Here is a 22,363-nt window from a genome sequence, read left to right as displayed (position 1 = left end):
AAGAACACCAAGGACTGATCTCCTTTAGGACGGACTGGTTGGATCTCCTTGCAATCCAAGGGACTCTCAGAAAGCCTTCTCCAACACCACAGGTCAAAAGCATCAATTCTTTGACACTCAGCTTTCTTCACAGTCCAACTCTCACATCCATACATGACTACTGGAAAAACCATAGCCTTGACTAGACAGAACTTTGTTGGCAAAGTAATATCTCTGCTTTTGAATATGCTATCTAGGTTGGTCATACTTTCCTTTCAAGGAGTAAGCGTCTTTTAATTTCATGGCTGCAATCACCATCTGCAGTGATTTTGGAGCCCCCCAAAATAAAGTCTGACACTGTTTCCACTGTTTCCCCATCTATTTCCCATGAAGTGATGGGACCGGATGCCATGATCTTCGTTTCCTGAATGTTGAGCTTTAAGCCAACTTTTTCACTCTCCTCTTTCACTTTCATCAAGAGGATTTTTACTTCCTCTTCACTTTCTGCCATAAGGGTGGTGTCATCTGCATATCTGAGGTTATTGATATTTCTCCCGGCAATCTTGATTCCAGCTTGTGCTTCTGCCAGCCCAGCCTTTCTCATGATGTACTCTGCCTATAAGTTAAATAAGCAGGGTGACAATATACAGCCTTGACGTACTCCTTTTCCTATTTGGAACCAGTCTGTTGTTCCATGTCCAGTCCTAACTGTTGCTTCCTGACCTGCATATAGGTTTCTCAAGAGGCAGGTCAGGTGGTCTGGTATTCCCATCTCTTTCAGAATTTTCCATTGTTTATTATGATCCAAGCAAGGTTTAAATAAGTGGCAGGCAACTTAGCTAAATGGTTAAGATAATGAAGTTGGACAGAGCTAGATTTGACTCCTAGCTCCATTTTTGTGACCTGGGGCAAGTTATGCAGCTTCTCTAAGCCTCAGATTTCCTTTCCTTTCCTTAACTCTGTTAAGATTAAATTATGTAAAATAGATATAAAATAAGATAAAGCATATCTCCATAGAAAACTAATTTTTCTCCCACTCAACGAAACCTCTAACCGAAAAACTAGTTGTTTCACAAGACATGATCTGGGACTTTTAAGACTTTTTAAAATAAATAGCTTTGGAGGAATTCAGTCTTCCTCTTTTATTTTGCATGTTTACACTCCCCAGTACATTTCCATTTTTCCTAACAATGTAAAATACAAGTTTACTTGCTCAACACCCTCTACCTGTAAAGATAACTCATATATTAATGTATATCACTCAAGGTAACTGGGCAAAACTTTTTAGGAGAAAAATAATACACAAAATATATTTATTGCTTATTTCTAGAAGGTATGTAACATTTATTATACATCCACTAGTGCTTGGACTTCATATACTTTGATCTTCAAAAGCTAAGCCTCAGAATGGTTCACTGACTCACCTAAGATCACTGGAGGAGTAAACTGTGGTGATGGAATTTCATTTAGGCTTGCACTAAGCTCAGGCCCTCATCTTTTTCAGTACATCCTAAGCTTTTGAGAGTACCATCACCACAGTGCTGACATTAAAATTGGGAGCTCCTCCTGAAGCTTGTTAAAACCATTTGACTTCAGAGTTTGTAGTGTCTTTCCCAACAAGAAAGATGAACTGCTCTGAGCAAAGTGAAGTGAAGTGAAGTGAAGTCGCTCAGTCGTGTCCAACTCTTTGCAACCCTGTGGACTGTAGCCTACCAGGCTCCTCCGTTCATGGGATTCTCCAGGCAAGAATAGTGGAGTGGATTGCCATTTCCTTCTCCAGGGGATCTTCCCGATCCAGGGATCGAACCCAGGTCTCCCCCATTGGAGGCAGACGCTTTAAACTCTGAGCCACCAGGGAAGCAGACCAGGGCAAAAACAACATCCAATGCAGCTCCCACAAGCCCAGTAAAAACCTGAGCCCTGCAGACACAGCAGAATTAAAGCTGACTGGTCTAAACTTCTCTTCCAAGATCTACCCTCTCCCTAAAAGACAGAAGTCAAAACAGCATTGAGAAAATAACAGTATCTTTTCTGCCAAGCAAAATGAATCCAGGCATTTTGCAGAAACACTATGTACATGAAGCAGAGTCTATTGTTCCCAGGTCACCCTGTCTCAGAAAAGGAAGGCAGACCGGGTCCTGCAGAGGCCCACGTGGAAACAAGCCAGGCAGATCATTTCACTGCCTTCCTCCAATTTCCACACACCCGAAATTAATCTGTTAGTAGCTCACAAACACTCCAAGGCTAGCTGGAAATTAAGGCTGTCACAAGGATACAGTGGCTCAAACTGACGAGAAATTCAAAACAATTAGGAATCAAGATTAAATGCACACTCACCAGCCCACCACCAAAATGAAAAGAGAGAAAGTGGAGAGACGGGAAGTGACTTTGAGAAGTGACCTCAGAGCCTGATTGGCTAATGATGATTCCCTCCCTCCTTTACCTTAAAAGGCTGGAAAGATGCAACCTGCCCCACCCCCACACCCTTCAGGTACCTGTCTCTTTAAGGACCAAAGATGCTACTTGCACTGTTCTTAAACTTTTTAAACCAAGCTTCCTTTTGAGTTAATATACTTAGCACAGACTAATTCAAGGTATTTACACACATTCTAGTTTAGATGGACTACTGCAATTTTCATTCTTTTGGGTTAGTATTCTAGATCTACTCAAGGTAGAACTTACCATCAGGGAAATATTCAAGTTAACAAGCTTAGTAAGAAAGATACCGGAAAAAGACAGTCACCTGCAATCCAAGAAGAAAGGCCTTAGGGAAACCAATGCTGCCATCACCTTTATCTTGGGCTTCTAGCCTTCAAAATTTGGAGGAAATAAATTTTTCTTGTTTGAGGACTCCAGTCTGTAGTTTTTAGTGATGGTAGCCCTAGCAAACCAATACACTGCGACTTTGAATAAATTACTCTTATTTTTCTAGAGTTCAATTTTCTCAACTGTAAAATACAGCCAATAATACCTACCTAACAACAGGGTTGTTGTGAGAATTAAATATGTGTAAAGCTCATAGCATTGTTGATGTTGTTTGGTCGCTAACTTATGTCTCTTTTGCGACCCCACACGGCACCCCCCCCCCCCCGCCCCCGCCCCGCCACGGACTGTAGCCTACCAGGCTCCTCTTGGCTTTCTGCCATTAGAGTGGTATCTTCTGCATATCTGAGGTTGTTGGTATTTCTCCCAGCAATCTTGATTCCAGGTCGTGAATCATCCAGCCCGACATTTCCTATGATGTACTCTGCATATAAGTTAAATAAGCAAGGTGACAATATAAAGTCCTGAAGTACTACTTTCCAATGGGTTCAACCGCTGGGTCCGGAAGATTCCTTGGAGAAGGGAATTGCAACCCAGTCCAGTATTCTTCAGAGAAGGCGATGGCACCCCACTCCAGTACTCTTGCCTGGAAAATCCCATGGACGGAGGAGCTTGGTAGGGTGCTGTCCATGGGGTCGCCAAGAGTCGAACACGACTGAGCGACTTCACTTTCACTTTTCACTTTCATGCATTGGAGAAGGAAATGGCAACCCACTCCAGTGTTCTTGCCTGGAGAATCCCAAGGACGGGGGAGCCTGGTGGGCTGCCGCCCTCTATGGGGTCGCACAGAATTGGACACGACTGAAGCGACTTAGCAGCAGCAGCAGCAGCAGCAGCCAGTATTCTTGCCTGGAAAAATCCCATGGACAGAGGAGCCTGGAGGGCTACAGTCCACGGGATAGCAAAGAGTCAGACAGGACTGAGCGACTAACAGCTCACACAACTTCTGTAAATACTGTATACTTCTTATAGCACTGTTGCTGCTTTTGCTTGTGTAATTACTTGATTAATGTCTGTCCCCAAGACATGAAACATGTCTATTTTGGCTGAACTACCATATCCCCAAAACTCGCCAAGGTGTCCAATAAATGTGGATTACAAAAAGGGGGATAAAAATCTGTATGAAAGTCACCAATATTTAGTTGTTAAAAACGCAGAATCCACCCATCCCCCACGGTGGCACCCACCCGTTCTAAAATTCACTTGGCCTCCTTAGTTCATTATCATTCTCATTTCATTAAAAAAGGACGGGCGGGAGAGTAGTCTGAATTGGGTTATGAGGCCCCCACGCCGGGTGGGGTACCTCACCTCAGCCATTGAACTCACTTCGCTGGCCGTGAGTCTGTTCCAAGCTCCGGCTAAGGAGGCATCCGCCAGGCCCCTCCGCAAGGGCGGGGTCCATAGCATCTCCTGCCCAGTCTGCCCTCGCGCGGAGCCCCGTTCTCTGGGAACTCACCTCCCCGCATCTCAGGGAGGGCCCTGTTAGGGCCGCCCGTGGCCCTGGTCTCAGACCTTCCCAAGGGACATTGGATAGAGTGACTAAGCGCACTCAGCTCGTAGCCCCACCGATGAGCTTCCCTCCGCCCTACGGCAAATAATGCGCGCAAACAGCATTTATAATGAGCTCATACCTAAAGCCACTTTACGGTTACGGTGACTTCCCACAAGACATTGCGGCATGCAAATATTTTAGTGCATCCCGCCCCTGGTAGTTCCACGCTAGGACGCACACGCACTACGGTTCCCGCCTTTAGACTGCGCTGGCGATTCCAGCGAGCGGACTGATGACGTCAGCGTTTGGGCTCCATGGCAGCTCGGCGGCGGGGGACTGCCGGCGGCAGAACGCGAGGTTCGGGTTGAACTATGGGGGCCAGAATACTGGGGGCGGGAATTCAGAAAAGGAACTGTGCCCTCTACTACAGCCCTTCCTATTTCCATCGCTCCCTGAACCAGCGCTTGTTTTGATGCCGAACTTTGAAAATTTCGGTTGTCATAGCTTTTGAGGGTTACAGAATTGTGTCTGACGGCCTGTTGACCTGTTACAACTTAGTGCCACCACGGTTTTACATACCTAATACAAAACAGTTTAAAAAATTAAGTGCAAGGTGCACCATTATTTTATGTACCATTGAGCAAGGAAAAACGCTTCCAGTTAAAACGTGATTCGGAGCTTCCAAGTCATCCCTTGTAAAATGCATCCCAGTTTCAAAAATGCAGCTCTTAAAATTGACTTATGACAGACATATCATACTCTGTATTGTGTTCTTAAATGTGTTGTCTTCGTCTAGATTTTTCGGTTAGGGCAACTGAAGTACAAAGAGATGAAATAACTTCTACACTGATTCTCCAGTTAGAAGAGACAGGGCACAGACTCCAGAGCACTCTATTAACCTATTTCATACCACCTTTAGTAGTTTGAGGATAGGTATTTGGAGGGTATCGGGGCACAAGTAAACAGAGAAGATAAGCAGTTTGAGACTGATGCTTGAGTCCATGAACTCACATGATCTGTGTGTTGCTTCCGTTTTGTTTGGCTGGAATAGCAGTTCAGGAACTCAGACTGTTTTGAGTGGTATGGCAGTTATTATTCCTTTGTAAATTTACAAAACCATCTCAATCTATTTTAAAAAGATGTTTTTGCATAGTAGCATCACATTCAGTGTGTACTCATTCTTTTGCTTCTTTGCCCATTCTTCTTGCCTATTCTGAATGAAGCTGAAAGAGTTAATAATGGCAAAACAGTTGCAGAAGACCCTCCTCCTGCAAAGAAAATTCGAAAATGTCACAGGGTGAAAAAGGAGCCTGTGGCTGAAGGAAAGGCAGATAATGACAGGACTGAAGACAAGCAAGGTCAGCCCCAGACATACACCATGGAGAACGTGGACCAGCAAGAGGGTCCCTGGGAGGGCTGAGGGTGGGAGAGTATTTTGTTCTTTCAACTCTTATTTTTTCTTTCCTTGAAGATATAATTAACTTTCTATCTTTGGGGCATACCATAAGACTAACCTAGTTTCTCAAAAGCTTTAGTTTCACATATTTTATTACAATAAACTGAGACTTGAGCAGATCAAGCTTGCTTGGGAAGGGCAGAGTGAATCGACAGGTTTCTATCTAACCATGGCAGCTATTTTTGTTTCCCATATGAGTAGATGTAGTACTTATCTGTCTTCCCTCAGAGTCTGTGAAGACCTTGCTGTTAAAGGGCAAAGCTCCAGTGGACCCAGAGTGCACAGCCAAGGTGGGGAAGGTAAGAGACTCCCACTAATTTCTCAAAGAACCATTGTTCTTATTGGGATTCTTGTCTGGAACATTGCTATTATCTATTTTAGGAATCCTCTCCAAAATTTTCTCCAAGGCTAAGGGATGAACAGCATGGGGTTTGGGAGTACTAATCATGGTATTTTCTAGCATGGTTAACTTAGGAGTTGTCATCAGCTTTCCACACCTCTTTCCCAATTAGAAAATTGTATCATTATCAGTGTTCTAATGAGAAACTGTGCACTGGTATGTAAGAATACAGAAGAAAGGCTTCCTCTGGAGCAGGTTTCCTTTACTGAGTTAGACTCATTTGTGTTTCTGTAATTACATAAAAGCAACATGTTTTCATTATAGGATTGACAGGTTATGTTTAGAAGAACATACTTTTGCATTTTTTCCCCTGGAAGATGCATGTTGGTAATGTGGGAGAGTGATAGTTTGGGGCATACAAAATTTAGAACCTCACCTATGATCTCATCAGGGTTGGGAACGTACAAATGTCAGTTTTTTCTCTCTCTCTAGGCCCATGTGTACTGTGAAGGAAATGATGTCTATGATGTCATGCTAAATCAGGTAAGGGTAGAAATTGAGAATTTCTTCTTGATAATTATTGATAACAGTGTCCCAAAGCCCAGATCTTTAATTCTGAAGTCCCTTATATTAGCCCCATAATCCCAAATACTCAACTCTAGTGCACTCTGCCTAATAGTGGAGTCTCTATAAGAAGCAGATCCTTTAGCAGATTTTTATGTCTTTATTGAACCTATGAATCCACTGTTCCTATGATTTTGCACATTTCCTGGTAAGTTGTTGGTCTTTTTTCTTATGGGCTTTGAGGAACTTTATATAATGTGGAGGATAGTCCTTCATCTATCCTATAAATTGCTTATATATTTTCTAAATTTTTCATTTTCCTTTTGATTTTCTTTATAGTATACTTTTTGCCCATATTGAAGTTTTAAATTTTTATGTAGTTAAATTTATTTTTCTTTTTTAAATTTGTTTTTATTGAGGTAACATTGATTTATTACATTCTATAAGTTTCACATGTAAAACATTAGATTTCTACTATGTAGAAATACCTACTACAGGATGCTCACCACCAAAACTTTAGTTCCCATCCATCATCATACAGTTCTCCATGCCCATCAGAGTTATGGGCCTCTAATTTCCTTTTTTTGTGTTGTCCTTGTCTGGTTGTGGTATCAGGATAATGTGGGCCTTGTAAAATGAGTTAGGAAGTATTCCCTCCTCTTCAATTTTTTGGAAGACTTTGAGGAGAAGTATTGAATCCTCTTTGAATGCTTAATAGAATTCACCTGGGAAGCTGTCTTGCCCTGGACTTTTGTTTGGGGGAGGTTTTTTTAATTACTGCTTCAATCTCTTTACTAGAGTTTGGTCTATTCACATTTTCTATTTCTTCATGATTTAGTCTTGGAACATTGTATGATTCTAAGATTTGTCCATTTCTTCTAGGTTGTCCAGTTGTTAGAATAGATAATTATAATATTCTTTTATAATTCTTTGTGTTTCTTTGGTACCCATTCTTATTTCTCCTCTTTCGTCTCTGCCTTTATCAAAGTCTTACCTCTTTTTTTCTGAGGCCAACTAAAAGTTGGTCAATTTTATTTATCTTTTCAAACAGCCAGCTCTTAGTTTCATTGATCTTTACTATTATCTTTTTAGTCTAGTTCATTTATTTCTACTCTGATCTTTGTTATTTCCTTCCTCTTACTGACTTTGGGCTGCATTTATTCTTTCCTGGTTCCTTTAGGTGTGAGGTCCGATTATTTATTTGAGATTTTCCTTGTTTCTTGAGGTAGGACTGTATTGCTTTAAACTCCCCTCTTAGTGATTCTTTCCCTGCATCCCGTAGATTGTGGCATGTCGTATTTTCATCTTCAGTATTTTTAATTTCTCCTTTGATTTCTCTGTTGACCTCATAGTTATTCAGTTGCATATTGTTTAGTAGCGCATTGTCACTTTCCACATATTTGTGATTTTTCCAGCTTTCTTCTTGATTTCTACATCATTGTAGAAGTTTCATGCCATGTTATCAGAAAAGACTTTTGATAAAATTTCAGTCTTCTTAAGTGTATTGAGACTTGTTTTGTATCTCAACATATTTTTTGAGAAAGTTCCATATGCACTTGAGAAGAATGTTTATTCTGCTGCACTTGGATGAGATGTTCTGTACAAATCTGTGAAACATCTCATCTAACGTTTCATTTAAGGCTGCTGTTTCCTTGCTGACTTTCTATCTGAATGATCTATCCACTGATGTAATTTGGGTGTTAAAAGTCCCCAACTATTATTGTGTTGCTGTCAGTTTCTTCCTTTAGGTCTGTTAATATTTGTTTTATATATTTTGGTGCTCCAAAGTTGCATGTGCATATATTGAAAAATGTCTTCTTAATGAATTGTTCCTTTTATCATTATATAATGTCCATCTTTGTCTCTTGTTACCTTTGTTTTTCTTTTTTTTTTTAATTTATTTATTTGGCTGCAGCAGGTCTTAGTTGCAGCACTTCCATCTTCATTGCAGCACATGGGCTCTTTAGTTGTGACATGCCGGATCTAGTTTGCTGACAAGGGATCAAACCCAAGCCTCCTGCATTGAGATCTCGGAGTCTTAGCCGCTGGACCACCAGAAAAGTCCCACTGTTACCTTTTTTTCTTATATCTATTTTGTCTGATAGATAAAATAGGCCTTTTAGGGCTTCCCTGATAGCTCAGTTGGTAAAGAATCCGCCTGCAATGCAGGAGACCACAGTTTGATTCCTGGGTCTGGAAGATCCACTGGAGAAAGGATAAGCTATCCACTCCAGTATTCTTGGGCTTCCTTTGTGGCTCAGCTGGTAAAGAATCTGCGTGCAGTGCGGAAGACCTGGCCTCAGTCCCTCGGTTGGGAAGATCCCCTGAAGAAGGAAAAGGCTACCCACTCCAATATTCTGGCCTGGAGAATTCCATGGACTGTATACGTACAGTCTGTGGGGTCACAAAGAGTCGGATGCAACAGAGCGCCTTTCGCTTTCACTTTGTCTGATAGGAGTGTTGATTATACTCACTTTCTTTTGGCTGCCATTTGCTTGGAGTATCATCTTTCATCCCTTCACTCTGAGCCTATGTTTTTCTTCAGAGCTGAGGTAAGTCTCCTGGAGGCAGCATATAGTTAGATCTTATTTTTTAATCCATCCAGCCACTCTGTGTCTTTTGATTGGTGAACCATTTACATTTAGGATGATTATTGATAGATGAAGACTTACTGTTGCCATTTCATCTTTTGTTTTCTGGTTGTTTGATATCGCTGTTTTTTTCTTTTTCCTTGTGTTTCTATTTTCCAGTTTGGTTTGGTGGTTTTCTGGGACATTTTTCTGTTTCCTTTCTTTTTTTACTGTTTAGTATCTCTGCTCTAGGTGTATGTTTTGTGGTTGCCGTGAGGTTTGTATAAGCATCTCTTGGATAACTAGTCCTTTTTCTGCTGACACCATCTTGCCCTCATTTGCGTGGACAGGTTCCAGCCTCTTCCCCTCCTATGCTTTTGTTGTCTCAAATTATTCCTTTTTATGTTGTGAGTTTCTTTTTTTAAATTTATTTATATTTTAAGTGAAGGATAATTGCTTTACAGAATTTTGTTTGTTTCTGCCAGACATCATTATATTGTGAGTTTCTTACCAAATTGAAGTATAGTTGTTTTTTCTGTTTTTTTCCCCCCTTTAACCTTTATGCTATAATAAACTGTTTAAAATCTATTCTGATAGGGTTGCAGTTTTCTGATTCTGTTTATCACCTTACTCAAAGATTTGTGTACTTTTGCTCTTTTGTTACAGATAGAAGAGCTCCTTTCAACATTTCTTGTGAGGCAGGTGTAGTGGTGATGAACTCTCTCAACTTTTGTCTGGGAAAGCTTTTTTTCTTCTTCATCTCTGAATGATGACTTTGATGGATAGAGTATTCTTGGCTGATAGCTTTTATCTTTCAGTATTTTGAGTGTCATTCCAGTCGTTCTTGACCTGTAGAGTTTCTTCTGAGAAATCTGCATATAGCCTAATGGGGACTTCTTTGTAGGTGAGCATCCTTTTTTTTCCCTGGCAGTCTGTAAAATTCCTATTTTATCATTGACTTTTGACCATTTTAATATAATGTGTCCTGGAGAAGATCTTTTTGTATTGAAGCAATTAGGTGTTCTGGTAACTTCATAGAGTGGTAGCACCAGTTTTCTTCTCTCGGTTTGGGAAGTTCTCAGCTATTATTTCTGTAGATAAACCCTTTGCTCCCTTCTCCCTCTCTTCTTCTGAAATACCATTACCTAATGTCGCCCTTCCAAAAAGAGTCAGATAGTTCTTATAGAATTTCCTCCTTCTTTTTTTACATCTTAATTCTCTTTCCTAATTTACCTGTGTCTTTTCTAGATTTCTGTATTTGGGCTCACTTATTCTGTCTTTTATATGGTCTTCCCTGTTTCCAATGCTTTCTAACACGTTGTCTTGTTTATTGAGTTCTTCAGCTCCAAAATTTCGGCTTGGTTTTTTACAGAGTTTTAATCTCTTCAGTAAAGCATTCCTTCTGGTCATTAATGTTATTCCTGAACTCACTAAACTGCCTTTCTGAGTTTTCTTGTGGCTCACTGAGTTTCTTCATGACAGCTATTTCGTATTCTGTATCATTTAGATCACAATATCCCGTGACGTTGTTTCATTTCTGGAAAATTGTCCTTTTATTTTCGAGGTACACTGTAACTAGGATTATTCCTAGTGTTTGATGAGGTGTTCTTCAGCACATTTGAAGTAATGAACACCTTTGTTCTTTAGGTAAAGCTTTTTTTTTAATCTTAATTCAGTAGGTTAGAAATTAGAGGGCTTTTCTTTGTTTTCCAGTAGGTGGCGCCCTAGCACAAGGTTTTGGTTTCTCTTATCTGATTTGCCCCTAGTGGTATTTGAGAGCACTTTCCACCCTGTCAGAGGGATCCCCTGGTGCCCGCCTTATCACAGTTGTGCCTCCAAGGCTGTTGGTGCTTCGCTGCTGCTACTGTCACTGGCAACACCGCCTGGAGCACCAGGGTGGTAGGAGCTTCCATGCATCTGGAATCTCCTAAGTCATAGGCTCCACCTCAGGAGGAAGGGGAGCAAGAAGCCAGGTTGCCTCGCCAGTGCCTCTGGGATCTGTGGTATTGCTGCTTTCAGCCAGGAGCTGCCAGGGAGGGTGAAGGTGAAGGAGCCAGTCATGGGCCCTCCATGGCTCCCATCATTGCTGCCACTGGAGCCGAGAAGCCAGAGTCATGTGCACTGCGTCACCTGCTGCTGGCGGGACGGGATTGCAGGCAGCGCCTCCACTCCTCCCCTGGTTCCACTTCCTCTGTTCCCGTCCACCCGCCTTTAGATGTACAGATGTGTGCAGTTTTCTGGTGTATGGGCACCTTTGCTGAGCTGTGAATTTTTTACTTTCATAGACTGAAGGGGAGAGATGAAAGGAGCATTTTTTTCTCCATCATGCCACTGACCTCCCATTTTTTTTCTTTTCTGTCTTTTCCTCTTTGCTTATTTTTGTTGTTTGGATAGATACATGCTTGGTATTTCCTGAATATGTCTTCATATTTGAACTTATTTATCTATCATATATACTTCTAACAGCTACACTGAATTCCTCTGTTACCATTTTTTCCCTAAAATATCATAAGCAGATAGAAAAGGTCTTAAGGCCTTTTTATTCTACCATTCAGCGAATTTATAATGTGAGCAGGCAGAACAGGTAACACGCTTAACAACGCAGAGTGACTGGGTAACCAGGACTCGGCTTTATAGCACAAGCTGCCGTTCCCTGTCATGGACTGCTCCCTCTCTTCACTGGGGTAGGTTACTCACAGGATACCTTTTTAGATACTGGTCATATTTTCTCTGAATGTCTCCTGGTCATGTTAGGTATGGGGTAGGGGTGGCAGTGGTTTCTGCCTATCCTTTTTCCCCTCCTAACATTGTCCTACTCTCAACTCATGGTCAAATTGTTTCAGGTGACAAGCCAAAATTGTAAATAGTACTATTAAAGAATAAGTTGTCTAAACAAACAAGCATGATGGTTACAGATCTTAGGGGCATCAAAATTGTTTTCATTTGAAAAATAATGACTGCAAGCGCACTGGGAGCTGAAAAACACATACGGCCTCTGTAATATCTATGGCGGGAGGTGAGGCAGGAAGAAACAGAAGGAGCCAATCAATATAGGATATTTGAGGTTGGGTAGAGGTTTTAGGCCGGAGAAGACAATGGCACCCCACTCCAGTACTCTTGCCTGGAAAATTCCATGGACAGAGGAGCCTGGTAGGCTGCAGTCCATGGGGTCGCGAAGAGTCGGACACGACTGAGCGACTTCCCTTTCACTTTTCACTTTGATGCATTGAAGAAGGAAATGGCACCCCACTCCAGTGTTCTTGCCTGGAGAATCCCAGGGACGGGGGAATCTGGTGGGCTTCCGTCTATGGGGTGGCACAGAGTCAGACACGACTGAAGCGACTTAGCAGCAGCAGCAGAGGTTTTAGAAAGCCAGCCTTTAATTCCTAGGAATTCAAAGTATAATATAGAAACCCTTTTCTTCTTTTATTATATCCTTAATCTTAACTGAACCTGATTTTCTTGTCCCTTGCTGTCCTTTACTCATGGCAATTACTGTAACCTTTGACCAAGAGTCATTGGTTTATGTGGCTTCCATTTGCAAACCTGTCCTTTTATGTTCATATTTCTCATATCATAGACCAATCTCCAGTTCAACAACAACAAGTATTACCTGATTCAGCTGTTAGAAGATGATGCCCAGAGAAACTTCAGTGTTTGGATGAGATGGGGCCGAGGTAATTGCTTTTATTGTGGATTTTGTGAGTTGTTATTTAGAAAGCCAGAAGCAGTTTAGTGAGTAGCCGAAGGTTTCTCTGGGTTTCAGTTGGTGTAGTGGAGTTTCTATAACCTGAGAGAGGCTTAGGAATCAAATTGTGCTGCTCGAAACTGGGGCATGGCAGGCATCCTCATTAGCACTGGAAAAACTAAGAGCAGCCTGTTACGGCTGAGAACTCTACGGCGACTGGGCTGCAAGTGCTGCTCAGAGGCAACGGGGTTGTTTCCCTAAGCCCTTTCATCTTTTCCTTCTTTCCTTCTTGCCGGTGTGTCAGATGCTAAGTGGAGAGACCTGAGAGATCTGGCTTGTTACTGTCAGAGAACTCTTCTTGGGTTGAGGGGGCAGGGAACCACCTTACATGTGGCATTTACTTTGCAGTTGGGAAGACAGGGCAGCACAGCTTGGTGGCTTGTTCCAGGGACCTCAACAAGGCCAAGGACATCTTTCAAAAGAAGTGAGTGCTAAGAAATGAGTACAAAATAATATCTTTCATCTTCTTGGATATATCGTCTTTAGGAGTTTCATAATAAGTGTGAGTTGACTTAACTGATAATGTCTTTCCACTGTAACATCTTTCCACTGGAACACCAAACTGATCCTTAGATAGTGATTAAATCACTTGGAACCAGAAATTGACTAAAATCAGAAGCTAACATATTCAGCACATGACCAACAATTTAGGAAATTTGGGGAGAATGAGATGGGACTATTCAGCTCCAATTTTAAAACGTGTGGGCCTTCCTTGGTGGTCCAGTGGCTACGACTCCATACTCCCAGTGCAGGGTGCCCTAGTTTGATCCCTGGTTAGGGAACTAGATCCCACATGCCACAACTAAGAGTTCGCATGCCATAACTAAAGGTCCCACATGCAGCAACCCAGCGCAGCCAAATAAATAATTTTTTTAAATTGTTTTACTGCTGATGCTGATGCTGCTAAGTCGCTTCAGTCGTGTCCAACTCTGTGCCACCCCATAGACGGAAGCCCACCAGATTCCCCCGTCCCTGGGATTCTCCAGGCAAGAACACTGGAGTGGGGTGCCATTTCCTTCTCCAATGCATCAAAGTGAAAAGTGAAAGGGAAGTCGCTCAGTCGTGTCCGACTCTTCGCGACCCCATGGACTGCAGCCTACCAGGCTCCTCCGTCCATGGGATTCATGAAAAACTTTCTGGAGTCCCTGGGAATGTTTCTTTCAGAGAAAAGGATTGAATAGTAATCTTTTGTCTTAAATCTTAATGACTTTAGTGATGATTGGAGCTTTTGAGAAAAGTTCAATGCCCTTTTTTACCACTTTTTGTTTCCTTTTTCTCTAGAGCTTTTCTGTCGATTCAGGGTCCTAATTTAGAATCCAGATTTATGGAATATTGATGGTATAAGAAATAAAAAGTTTTAGAGATATTCTTAGGAAAAAGCCCATCCCTAGTAGTAGACCCTTATTTGTAAGATTTTCTCATCAACTTAAACTCTACAGATTCCTTGACAAAACAAAAAATAATTGGGAGGATCGTGAGAAGTTTAAGAAGATGCCTGGAAAATATGATATGCTACAGATGGACTATGCTAGCAGCACACAGGTAAACTCTGTATGTTTAGGGAAAACCCTTTCCTCTTAACCAGAGTGAAGTCTAGTAGAGTGGCTTGGATGAGGTCCTAGTCTCTATTATTTACTAAAGTCCTTATAAAATCTTAGGTCCTAAAACAACAAAAAAAAGTTTTGTTTTTTGTTTAATTTTGAATGCTGAGGTACAACCAAGATGCTTTCCTAAAAGGATCTTTCCTTAAAACTGTCACAAATTTTTCAAATTTGAAAAATGGAAAAACCAATCTTTTTAAGGTGAGATTTGAGAAGTGAAGAGAAATTTAAAAACCTCTTGATGAAAGTGAAAGAGGAGAGTGAAAAAGTTGGCTTAAAGCTCAACATTCAGAAAACGAAGATCCTGGCATCTGGTCCCATCACTTCATGGGAAATAGATGGGGAAACAGTGGAAACAGTATCAACTTTATTTTTTTGGGCTCCAAAATCACTGCAGATGGTGACTGCAGCCATGAAATTAAAAGATGCTTACTCCTTGGAAGGAAAGTTATGACCAACCTAGATAGCATATTCAAAAGCAGAGACATTACTTTGCCGACTAAGGTCCGTCTAGTCGAGGCTGTGGTTTTTCCTATGGTCATGTATGGATGTGAGAGTTGGACTGTGAAGAAGGCTGAGTGCCGAAGAATTGGTGCTTTTGAACTGTGGTGTTGGAGAAGACCCTTGAGAGTCCCTTGGACTGCAAGGAGATCCAACCAGTCCATTCTGAAGGAGATCAGCCCTGGGATTTCTTTGGAAGGAATGATGCTAAAGCTGAAACTTCAGTACTTTGGCCACCTCATGCGAAGAGTTGACTCATTGGAAAAGACTGTTATGCTAGGAGGGATTGGGGGCAGGAGGAGAAGGGGACGACAGAGGATGAGATGGCTGGATGGCATCACTGACTCGATGGATGTGAATCTGAGTGAACTCCGGGAGTTGGTGATGGACAGGGAGGCCTTGCGTGCTGCAATTCATGGGGTCGCAAAGAGTCAGACACGACGGAGCGACTGAACTGAACTCAACTGAGCTGTCTTTACAAGCTTAATGTCATCATATTAGGAGGACCTTGTAGACGTATTCTGAGTGTTTAACAACGGGGAGCAGAAGGAAGACTAGAAGCTGGAAATCACACTGAGTACTCTAACTAGGTTTATAATGGGATGGGCCTACTTTCTTTTTTTAGCTAATCATTAGCTTTTATATATATATATATATATATATATATATGTTTTGTTTTTTTTTTATTTTTTTACTTTACAATACTGTATTGGTTTTGCCATACATTGACATGAATCCGCCATGGGTGTACATGAGTTCCCAATCCTGAACCCCCCTCCCACCACCCTCCCCATATCATCTCTCTGGGTCATTCCAGTGCACCAAATTAAAAGCTGGTGTTCTTCTGCCAGGGATATTGTATAGCCAGTCCTTGCAAGGAACATATAATAAATCTTTTCAGATTCTATGATTTTTTTCCTTTTTTTTTCTTTTGAGCTACAGAATGAAGAGGAAACAAAGAAAGAGGAATCTCTTAAATCCCCCTTGAAACTAGAGTCACAGCTAGATCTTCGTGTACAGGAGCTGATAAAGTTGATCTGTAATGTCCAGGCCATGGAAGAGATGATGGTAGAAATGAAATATGATACCAAGAAAGCTCCACTTGGTAGGGCTTCAGATTCTATCCTACATGCTCACTTCATATTCCTAGTTCATTTAACAGGATATTTTATCACCATCATGATTTAAAGCTTGCTGATATTACTGAGTAAAGGAAGAGAGAATTGGGGTGAGAAGTTGTATGGCGGGGAGGGAGAGCAATTTTGAAAGTTGAAAGGTGAGAGTCTGTGTTGGGCAGGTTCACAAATACAGTTTCCAGGATGTACCTGTAGTTGTGGAGTCTGATCTCTCTCTGGGTCTGCAGGGAAGCTGACAGTGGCACAAATCAAGGCAGGTTACCAGTCTCTTAAGAAGATTGAGGATTGTATTCGGGCTGGCCAGCATGGACGAGCTCTCATCGAAGCATGCAATGAATTCTACACCCGAATCCCACATGACTTTGGGTATGCCCTGTGCTGTTACTTCACTTTGGTATTCTGCCCAACAATATCCGCTACGTCACTCAGCAGGAACTATCATCTTTTTAATTTGTCATTTCCAAGGAAATGATCATCTTTAATAGATACAGAGCCAACATAATTTATAAATAACCTATTTAATCAATTTACGAGTATGGGATGCAATCTCCTGCCTTGATCTACAGCCATATTCTCTGACCAAGCGAGTTACCAACTCTAGGGAGAGTGGGTCTAGCCATCCAACCAGCATGTCAAACACCTTCAGGCATATCACCCAGTTCTGTAAGGTGACTAACACACCAACATTTCTGTGAACTCAAATGATATTAGGTTTATAAAATATATGTTATCTTCGTTGATTCTGCATTCTGTTGCTTCCTTTATTTTTATTCCTCTGTTGCTTTATAGAGGCCTGTGACCTGGAGATAACCCTGAGTGGTCAACAGGTACATTTCTACCTGTGTATTTCTAGATAGGACTTCATCCAAATTGTTCCGTATTGATGTTGGTACATGTCACAGGTCAAAGTCTATGTAGTTTGTTTTATCCTACTCAGAATATATACATAATATCTCTTCATGTATTTGAAAGCTAAAAATCTCATACAGATCTCTTTCAAATGGAAAACTGCTGTTCTTATACCTGTTTTCTAAAGGACCTATATTTATCTGTGTTTTTGGTCATATGCCTTTTGGCCACACCTCAGAGAATTAATTATTGGCTATATCTCTGCCCTTAGACTCCGTACCCCTCCATTAATCCGGACAGAGAAAGAACTGTCAGATAAAGTACAACTACTGGAGGTGAGATACGTGTGGATTGGGAAGTATTAAATCCCTTGTCCCAGGTTTCTCCCACATTGATTCTATGTCTCATCTTGTCAGGCTTTGGGAGACATTGAAATTGCAATTAAGCTGGTGAAGACAGAACTGCAAAGCCCAGAACACCCATTGGACCAACACTATAGAAAACTAAAGTGTGCCTTGCACCCTTTAGACCATGAGAGTTATGAGTTCAAAGTAAGAAAAATGATCATTTATTTTTACCATTAAGATCCACCCTCCCCATGCCACTGTTCTCTGACTGCATTTGGTTAAGAGAAAACTTTAGGGCAGAATTTCTATTTACTAAGAATTGGGAAGGTAAGACTCTTTGTGGCGGCCCTTGTGAGGCCACTTAGGCCAGTTTAAACGAGAAGCCCAAAGTTCTTCAGTTCAGCCTGGTCTCTTACAGAGTGCACGTCAACCTTATCTTTCATTCTTTTTCACAGGTGATCTCCCAGTACCTACAGTCTACCCATGCTCCCACACACAGTGACTATACCATGACCTTGCTGGATGTCTTTGAAGTTGAGAAGGAGGGTGAAAAAGAAGCCTTCAGAGAGGACCTTCATAACAGGTCTCCATTTAACTTTCGGTTTGGGAAGACAGTCCGTTGCCTGAAGTGCAGTTAGGGAACTCATAAAGAAAGATAACCCAGACAGCTTTGGCTTTTTGATGCCTATGGCCTGTGTCTGTAGAGGAGCAAAAGAGAATACAGTAATACTGGCTTTTCCTTAGGCTGCTACTCTGGCATGGCTCCAGGCTGAGTAACTGGGTAGGAATCCTGAGCCATGGGCTTCGAATCGCCCCACCTGAGGCTCCCATCACAGGTTACATGGTGAGTAGAAATTGGAACCCTTTTTTTTTTCTAGATTAGTATTAAGTGGTGACATTCCTGAGAATTAGACCAGCTCACTCACAACCCTGGCATTTACTGTGACCCTCCTTTCTTAAATTCCTAAAGGTATCTCACCTTCCCCCCAGAAAACAGAGATTTATCGATGCTTCTGCCTCCTCTTGGAACAGAATTGGGAGAGGAAATGGAAAAGGGTCTTTATTGTGTTTAAGATACTAGAATGCAGGGTAGTGCCATGAGCCTTTCTTGTAACACACTGGGTTCGACAGTTGACCTTGTTGTTTATTTATATATTTCAGTTCGGAAAAGGAATCTACTTTGCTGACATGTCTTCCAAGAGTGCCAATTATTGCTTTGCCACTCGCCTAAAGGATACTGGGCTGCTGCTCTTATCAGAGGTGAGGCAGGAACACATCTATGATCCCTAGTTAATCATTAGTTCCTATTTTTCCAGAGAAAAGACTGGCCACAGAACCAAGAGGTTCACCTGGGAGAACTTGAGAGGGAAGCCAAACACAGTTTGCATTGCGTTCGGTTCTTCTGCTGGAATAGGAGAAGAAAATACTGATGGGGTTTCTATTTGGCTTTAGAGGATGTGGTCACTTAAAGATGTTTCGCTTTGCAGGTAGCTCTGGGTCAGTGTAATGAGCTACTCGGGGCCAATCCAGAGGCAGAAGGATTACTGCAAGGCAAACACAGCACCAAGGGGCTGGGCAAGATGGCTCCCAGTCCTGCGTGCGCCATCACCTTGTAAGTACTCGCAGGCTGGAGCGCCAGAAAACTCCTTTTGGCCAGATAAGACTCCACTTTCTCTATTCCAGCCTTTGAACCAGAGGCAGATGTTGACACACTGTCTTCCATTTGGCAGGAATGGGAGTACAGTGCCATTAGGACCAGCAAGTGACACAGGAATTCTGAATCCAGAGGGTTACACGCTCAACTACAATGAATTTATCGTCTATAACCCCAACCAGGTCCGTATGCGATACCTTCTAAAGGTTCAGTTTAATTTCCTGCAGCTGTGGTGACTGTTGATATTAAGATATGACAAACCGGAGAAGATGTGACCTTCAAGCAAGAAACAGGCAATGTTGTACTTTTGATTTTTCTCATATTTTCTGTAATAAAGATATTACAAATCTATCACTGGCTTCTTGGGGCTTTACTTCTGCAAGCACATGTTTCTTCTGATGTTAGCAGACAGAAAGTATAGCTTCTCTACATATCCTGCAGCTAGCTGCAGGTTACTCAGGATTCTGTTCTTTCACAGAATAGCCTCCTCTGTGCAATGAGGGAGACAAATGGAGATTAAAGCTTTTCCTCATTTAACACAGTTTTTCTGCAAACTAGAGTTTGTTGGGTAATATTATAGGAAGGGTAGAGGCAGCAAAGGCTGACTTGTTTCCCATGCAAATCTTCTCATTTGCCTTTTTCCCCTATATACCATCTGCAGACCTGGTCTCCCACCACTTGGCATCCTAGATCTCAGCAGATGTCCAAAATTTGGGAAGTACCTGGGGGACTGTCACTAAGCCTAAATAGATCTCAGGGAGCAAGAGAGAGAAGTAGAATGATTTTGATGTACCCCCCATCTAAGAAGTACCAAAGTCAAATCACAGGCTTCGTAACTATTTGTAAACACATGTAACACAGATAAACACACACATCTAACATACTTCTGGTAACAGTGAAGGTTATTTAAATGAAAACAGTAGCTTGTAACTTTTTAGAGACCAGATTACCAATACCTATCAAAAATTTTAAATATACACACCCTTTGACCTAAATTACAGATATACAGGTTTACATAGATGATGTTACTGCAGAATTGTTATATACAAAAAGCCATAAAAAAGGAACTGGTTAAATGTATTCTCTCTTTAAGAAAACATGTGGAAATCTTGTGACCTTGGACTAGGCAATAGTTTCTGAAGATAGGACATCAACAGCACCATTAACCAAAGAAAATAATAGTCTTCACCAAAATTTGAAAATTTTATCAATAAATAACAAATATCATTTCTAGGAATATATGTCTCTTCTATGATTTATATTATCATAGTTCCCTTGATTCTGACATACTGTTTCCCCCCAGAGTTGAAGTTTTTGTTAATCAAAGGACATTGTCAAGAAAGAGAAATGACAACCAAAAATAGGAGAAAATATTGGCAAGTCGTAATCTGATGAGGATCTAGTATCCAGAATATATAAAAAAATTCAGCAATAAAAAGATAACTCAGTTAAAAATCAGAATTTGAAGAGAAATTTCTCCAAAGAAGAAACAACAAATGCCCAATAATAAACACTTGAAAAGATGCTCAACATTATTAAACATTAAGGAAACAAAACCATGAGATACCACTTGACAAACACTAGAAGGGCTACAATTAAAATGACCAACAATAACAAGTAGTGGTGAAGATGTGAACCAATTAGAGCCCTCACATGTTGCTGGTGAGAATGTAAAATAGCACAGCTTCTTTGGAGAATAGTTTGGCAGTTCCTCAAATAGTTAAACATATAGTTACCATGTGATCTACCAGTTCCAATCCTGAGTATATAACTAAGAGAATTAAAAAGAAACATTTATATAGAAACTTGCACATGACTATTGATAGCAACATAGTAATAGCCAAAAAGTGGAAATAACCAGAATGTCTATCCATTGATGAGTGGATGAACACCATATGGTTTATCTATACAATGGAATATTACTGTGTTATTTGTTGTATTTTACTATTATTATAAAATGGAATAAAGTATTGATATATGCTACAAAATGGGTGAACCCTGAAAACATGCTAAATGAAAGAAGCCACATAAAAGGCCACTGTATGATTCTATTTATATGAGATGTCTTGAATAGGCAAATCCATAAATATAAGAAGTAGATGAGCAATCGCCAATAGCTGAAGGAAGGAGTGAAAGGGGAGTGATTGCTAATGGGTACAATGTTTCTTTTGGGGGGTGATGAAAATGTTCTGGAATTAGTGGTGATAGTTGCAGTGTTGGAATATACTAGAAAACATTGAATTGCACACTTTAAGGGGATGAAAATGAATTATACCTCAAAAATGCTGTGCTGAATTTCTGTGATCTATATTTTTCTTTTATAAATAGTGGCCAGAAAAAGTTGCACCGATATATACATACTGTGGTGTTTGAGTAATAAAATACAGCAGGCCCCCCTAGATATTCGTGAGTCCAGACTGATATGTGAATGACTCAACCAGTATATAAATAAGTAGGGAAGAAGGCATAAGTATTTCTTTCAGAAGAATTTCAATTAATACAGAAGGGGGAAATAGAAAATCATCACTAGAAAATCACAGTAATAATCACTCATGGATAAATATTAAACAGTCAGTGAAACGGTATTTGCATAGTCTAAAAACAACTTACATCAAAATGTATTGATTTTGTGGCAATTATCACATATTCTCTGATACATCTCCCTCTTAGTGGTTTAGTCCCCTTCCCCTTGAGTGTGAGCTAGACTTAATGACTTGCTTCTGACAAACAGATGAAAATGGTACAGTAAGAAAAACCTGGCAAATATCACCTCAGCTTTAAAAATGATCAAAGTTAACATCACTAGTAATAAATCATGTTGATATGATTGCTTTTGATATGATATAACAAGAAGGGCATATCATCTCTTGCATTCTTCCCTTAAATTCATAATTTTAATCTTTTCATGAGAAAACAGCAAAGCCAAACTGAGAGATTCTACAAAACACCTGACCAGAACTCTCCAAAAATGTCAAGATTATGAGAAGTCTGAGAAAGTGGCACAGTTGCAGGATTAGACTAAGGAGCCATGATGACTAAATGCAATGTGGTATTCTGGATTGGACCCTGGAACAAAATCATGATATTAGTGGAAAAATCCAAATCTGTATCCAAATTAATAATATTATATCAACGTTAATGTCTTGGTTATGTAAGATGCTAACAGAGGAAGCCGAGTGAAGAAGGGTATGTGAGAAGATTCTCTGTAAATCTTAAATGATATTTTTTTAAGGACTACAAGCCATTCTACTGGAAAAAGCATCAACACGGTTTCTTTGGGGGATAACTGTGTATCTGGTTCCC

At 40.9% G+C, this 22,363-nt stretch overlaps 1 protein-coding gene across 1 annotated transcript; it reads left to right on the top strand.

Annotated features, from left to right (window-relative positions):
* The first annotated feature begins 4,564 nt into the window (after positions 1 to 4,564).
* PARP2 (poly(ADP-ribose) polymerase 2) lies at positions 4,565 to 19,338 on the top strand. Its single transcript, XM_052646896.1, has 16 exons — positions 4,565 to 4,651; positions 5,518 to 5,652; positions 5,979 to 6,049; positions 6,583 to 6,633; positions 12,805 to 12,901; positions 13,321 to 13,396; positions 14,412 to 14,514; positions 16,017 to 16,179; positions 16,438 to 16,576; positions 17,331 to 17,394; positions 17,476 to 17,610; positions 17,862 to 17,989; positions 18,151 to 18,250; positions 18,568 to 18,666; positions 18,894 to 19,018; positions 19,137 to 19,338. The coding sequence occupies exons 1-16, from the start codon at positions 4,609 to 4,611 to the stop codon at positions 19,294 to 19,296; spliced, it is 1,689 nt and encodes a 562-aa protein (XP_052502856.1). The 5' UTR covers positions 4,565 to 4,608; the 3' UTR covers positions 19,297 to 19,338.
* The last annotated feature ends 3,025 nt before the right edge of the window (positions 19,339 to 22,363 follow it).

Source organism: Budorcas taxicolor, chromosome 10, assembly GCF_023091745.1.
Source record: "Budorcas taxicolor isolate Tak-1 chromosome 10, Takin1.1, whole genome shotgun sequence".
Taxonomy (NCBI): domain Eukaryota; kingdom Metazoa; phylum Chordata; class Mammalia; order Artiodactyla; family Bovidae; genus Budorcas; species Budorcas taxicolor.
This window is presented reverse-complemented; position numbering and strand designations above follow the sequence as displayed.